The 4,584-nt window shown below is 42.0% G+C and overlaps 1 protein-coding gene across 1 annotated transcript; it reads right to left on the reverse strand.

Annotated features, from left to right (window-relative positions):
* Window positions 1-5: 5 nt before the first annotated feature.
* LOC104155671 (myosin heavy chain, skeletal muscle, adult-like) lies at window positions 6-3,460 on the reverse strand (the record flags this gene model as incomplete). The annotated part of the gene is made up of 7 exons (XM_009702333.1): window positions 6-149; window positions 362-604; window positions 1,586-1,841; window positions 1,944-2,080; window positions 2,724-2,847; window positions 3,161-3,278; window positions 3,373-3,460. Coding segments are annotated over 7 exons (1,110 nt in total), but the record flags the coding sequence as incomplete, so codon positions are not given.
* Window positions 3,461-4,584: the final 1,124 nt, after the last annotated feature.

Here is a 4,584-nt window from a genome sequence, read left to right on the forward strand (position 1 = left end):
TTAGCTTTGGTCAGTGTATTGACTTTGTCTTCTTCCGCCTGCAGGTCATCTAGGGTCTGCTGATGGGCCTCCTGGAGGGCTTTCTTTTCTTTTGTCAGCTTGGCAATGGTCTCATCCAGAGTTGCCATCTCTTCTGTAAGGTTTTTCACCTACAAACATGAGCAATTGTCAAAAATGTGTGGAAAAGATGCCAGTTGGTTCAGTGAAATTTTCACTTTGCAGTTCTTTAGCCAAGAGTTGCATTTTCCCTTTTTCTGCTCAGATGTGGCCCAGCCAAACATGCCATAGCCAACAAGTCATGCTCATTTGTTCCAAGAAGCAATGTTTTTCTGACCCCTTATGTCGTACTCCATGTGTGTACCTTGTTTTCAGTGGCATGCTTTTCCTTTTCTACTTTGGCCAACGTTAACTCAAGGTCATCAATATCTTTCTTTAGCTCGGAACATTCATCCTCCAGTTTCCTCTTCTTGGCTGTCAGCTCAGCATTAATTTCTTCTTCATCCTCAGCCCTTTCAGTCACCTCCTTAATTTTGGCTTCCAGGTGGATTTTGGTTTTGATAAGCTGATCACATCTTTCCTCAGCGTCAGCCAAGCTATCTGCTTCCTGGTGGGGAGACACAGATTTTTGTGGGTTGTAATGTTTTGAAGTTTCTTCACTCTGTCTTTTGTGTCACTGACTAGACGTGTTAAAATGGGCGCTGAACCTGGTTTTGCACTTCAACAACTGGAAGATCTTGTCTGGTGTCTAATGGGAAACATTGTCATTTGGAATCAACATTGGTTCCAAATTGTTGTATCTCAGAAATGCCTCACAGAGAGGGTAGCTATGAATACATCATGCACCCACAAGCATGACAGAACAGTGATCACTACAATTACTAGTTTCAGTGAGAGCAAGGGCTTGGAGTCTTTTTTCCTGACTGAAAAAGCAACTTTTCCCTTTTAATTTATCGTTGAGAACCTTATAATACTTGGGAAGGTAGGGCTTTTCCATTTTTGAGAATACTTTAGTTGAGAAAGGAATTTCTCACGTTTCTACATGCATTGAAATTGCTGCAAGACCGATCAGAGTTCTTGCCTTTGCTATCAGCTACCTCTGTGCCAGGTCACACCTAGCACTTCCAGTGCTAACTAGTTGCTCACTTCATTTGGTGTGAAGAAACTGCCTTTTCCCAGTTAGGTTTGAATAGGAAGTATCTGTGTTTCTGAAAGTAATCAAGGCTTTCTAGTGTAGCTGTAAGTAGGAAAAGTAAGTTCCTTTACTCCGTTAGACAGATGCCTGTTTCAAAAGTTGAGTAGATAGAGATACTTCGCTTCCAGCTCTGAGCTCTCTGCTGTGAATTGCTCGTTGGCTAGTGTTACATGGCTATTTCCTCAGACAGCAGGATCTGATGTGGGCCTGCCATGAGACTTGCCATCACCCTGCCAGTGCCTGTTTACTCAATGTGAGAGTTTCTTACTGTGTGTGATTTAGGTTGTTTTCTAATGCATATTAGTCAGCTTCCTGTGAGTCTCGACTTAGGGTAAAAAGCATTCTGACTTTGTAACATTCTTTTTACAGGGACAAATGAATGGTGGTACTCACTGCCTGTACTTGGAGCTGCAGGTCATTTTTCTCCTGCAGCAGGGCCACCATTTTCTCCTCCAGCTCTTTCCTCTTTGCCTCAGACTTTGCAAGCTCCTCCTTAGTTTTCTCAAACTCTTCCTTCATGTTGGCCATCTCCTTCTCAGATTCTGCACTCTTCAGTAAGGGCTTGATCTTGAAGAACAGCTTCATCCAGGGCCAGTGCTTGACATTCATGAATGCACGAACATTGTACTGGATGCAGAAGATGGACTCCCTGAAATGAAATTCACGTGACTATTGCATAGTTTCAGTGTGATGAATTTAAACTTCATTAGTCAAGTACCACGATAACAAACTAAATATGAGAAATGTCTACCTCCTCTCCACCATTCTCCTATACTCCACTCTCATCAGGAAGCCCCTGCACCTGGCTTGTGTGCGAGTGATGATTTCTGCCAGCTTGTCGTCTCTCATCTCCTCCAGGAGTCCCAGCAGTCCAGCTTTGAAGAACACCTTGAGAAAGGAAAAGTTGCAGGATGTCATTGTCACGTAGCACAGAATAGAGGCACAGAGTCTTTCAGGATCCTTACAGACCATAATAACCATGACCAGCCTTACCTTGGGCCCCCTCGCAAACTCTCTGCCCAAGCTTCCTATAAGCTCAGCCCTAAATATCCAGTCCCTGTCTGAGATATGCGGTATGAGTTCTGATTTCCACTTTAGCCACAGCCTCAGTCACACCTATGCCTTGTCATGGATGCCAGTGAGCTCTAACATGACCTGTGAACTTACGCCCTGGCTTGATGTTAGACCAATCTCATTGCTGTGGACCTGTTCAGGAATTAATGAATAGTACTTGGGCCTTTTTAGTCTACCTATATCTGACCATGATCAATCTAGAAAGCCAAGGCATTATGGCTTCATCTCAGATGTTCCTTATTGTCACAAACCTGTCTGATGATCTGGTCTATTGGTTGAACCTGACTACCATTCCAGGGTCTTTCCCACTTGCCTACCTTAGTACAGTGGGGCTGGGCACTTGCTGATTGAGGCCCCACCCTGCTAGCTCTGTTATTGTGCTGTGCTCCCTGCCCCTGACAGAGCAGCCTGCCCTTACTGCTCCCCAACAAACTTTTAACACAAGTCTTTTTTCTACCTTGGTGTGACCAAATCTGTACTGAGTGTGGTCCACATCAATGGACCCAAGGAGCTTTTCTGAAGCCTTCTTGCTGTCCATGAACTGTCCCTCTGGGATAGCACTTGCATTAAGCACTCTGTATCTGCAGAAGAAAACAGAACATGAAGAAATGCCCATCACTGAAACCACCATTGTGATTGAACCCCACAGCCTCCTCAGACTGCCTCATTGAACCAGTCTCATGCTTGGAGATAGTTTGTCCTTTCAGAGCAGGATATGGAGAGAGTTTTTACTGTTAAGTGCAAGAGAATCCTGACCTCAGCAATGTCATATTGTCATGAACTGATGTTGAAACATTTCTGTATTACCGCTCAGGACCAATTTAAATTATAATATATTATGATACTTGGGCTCTCAGCTTGGTCTGAATGGGCAGAAAGGTATGGTGTTCTTACCTTTGTTTGAAGTCAGCATACAGGACTCTGCTGGGGAATCCTTTCCTGCAAATTCTGATTCCTTCCAGTACACCATTGCATCGCAGCTGATGCAGCACCAACTCATGCTCCATGGCACCTAACAAACACCATCATTAGTGACCACCCCACTGTTTAGTACTTAGGAGAAGAGCTTTTGCTGCTCAAGTTTTCCTCCTATTGGAACCCCTTACCAGGTGTTTTTGTTTCATTTGGGATGATGCATCGCACAAAATGTGGGTGAGTGCTTCTCAGGTTAGCCATCAGTTTGTTTAAATTCTCCTATGAGATCATGAAATAAAGTTTATATTATTAAGCATAAGCACTGGAGGCTTAATAGTGGGTGTATCAAACTGAGTATTTCAGTGTGCAAACCTGTCTTCTCTAAAACATCTTGCAGAACTCCCAAAGGGGAACTTGGAAACTGAAGGCTCCCAGATTTTTTGGTTTCAAATTCTTTTGTAAAATAATGGTTAGTATTACTTTTCCTTGATCTCCTTATACAGAGCTGCCATCTCACAGCCTTCCTTCCAGTCAGTATTTCGTGTGGTATTTAGTTGGACATTTTAAGTGGATGACATCTATTCTTGGTTAAGTGTGACTAGTGTCTGATTTGGCAGCTAAATAAGTTCTTTTTGAATGAATGAAATATTTGTACAGCCCATATAAATTAACTTTTTTAGAAGTAATTCAGTCTCCCTAAATACCCTACCTCAGCCAAATGGAATCCTTGAAAACATAACTGAAAACTGACCTCAAAATTCATTAATTTGACGTAATTTAACATTCACTTACTATTCCCATTGAAATTAAAATGTTGCCTTACAATCTTACAATCTCAAGGCAATTTTTTTGATTTTGATGTTTGGTCTATTTGCAAATTCTACAGTGTGTCGATACTAAAAATATTCACAGATATGTAAAACAGGTATGAGAGATATCTCTGAAGTCTCCAGAGAAGATTTTAAGGAAGGTGATCTGATTTATTATTCACTCCCAGTCTAAGTATGTGAACTTCACCCTTTGGAGATTTTTATAGGATATTCAGAGAAGGTAATAACAAAACTAAGGCAGGTGGAAGAAATCAGTCAAAATGTAAGGGGGCAATATCAATAGTCAGTTGAAAAAAAAGTCTAAGACAACTCCCAAGGGAGTTCCAGGAGGCTAACAATATCATTCTGTCTCCTGAAATAAAAGGAAGACCATGCATGCATTGAGGAAGAGTGTTTGCAGTGTTCTAACGGGGTAATTCTGTAATTTCCAAGGATGGCAAGGGAAGGATTTTCAAGGATGACAAAAACTATGGCCAAAACTGAAACAGATCTTTCAGATTCAGAATAAAATTGCTTTCCATCTTCAAAGACATAATGAATTCTGCCCTTACCCGGAAAAGTGCTGAAACAGTC

This window comes from Cariama cristata, unplaced genomic scaffold (assembly GCF_000690535.1).
Source record: "Cariama cristata isolate BGI_N322 unplaced genomic scaffold, ASM69053v1 scaffold3166, whole genome shotgun sequence".
NCBI lineage: Eukaryota > Metazoa > Chordata > Aves > Cariamiformes > Cariamidae > Cariama > Cariama cristata.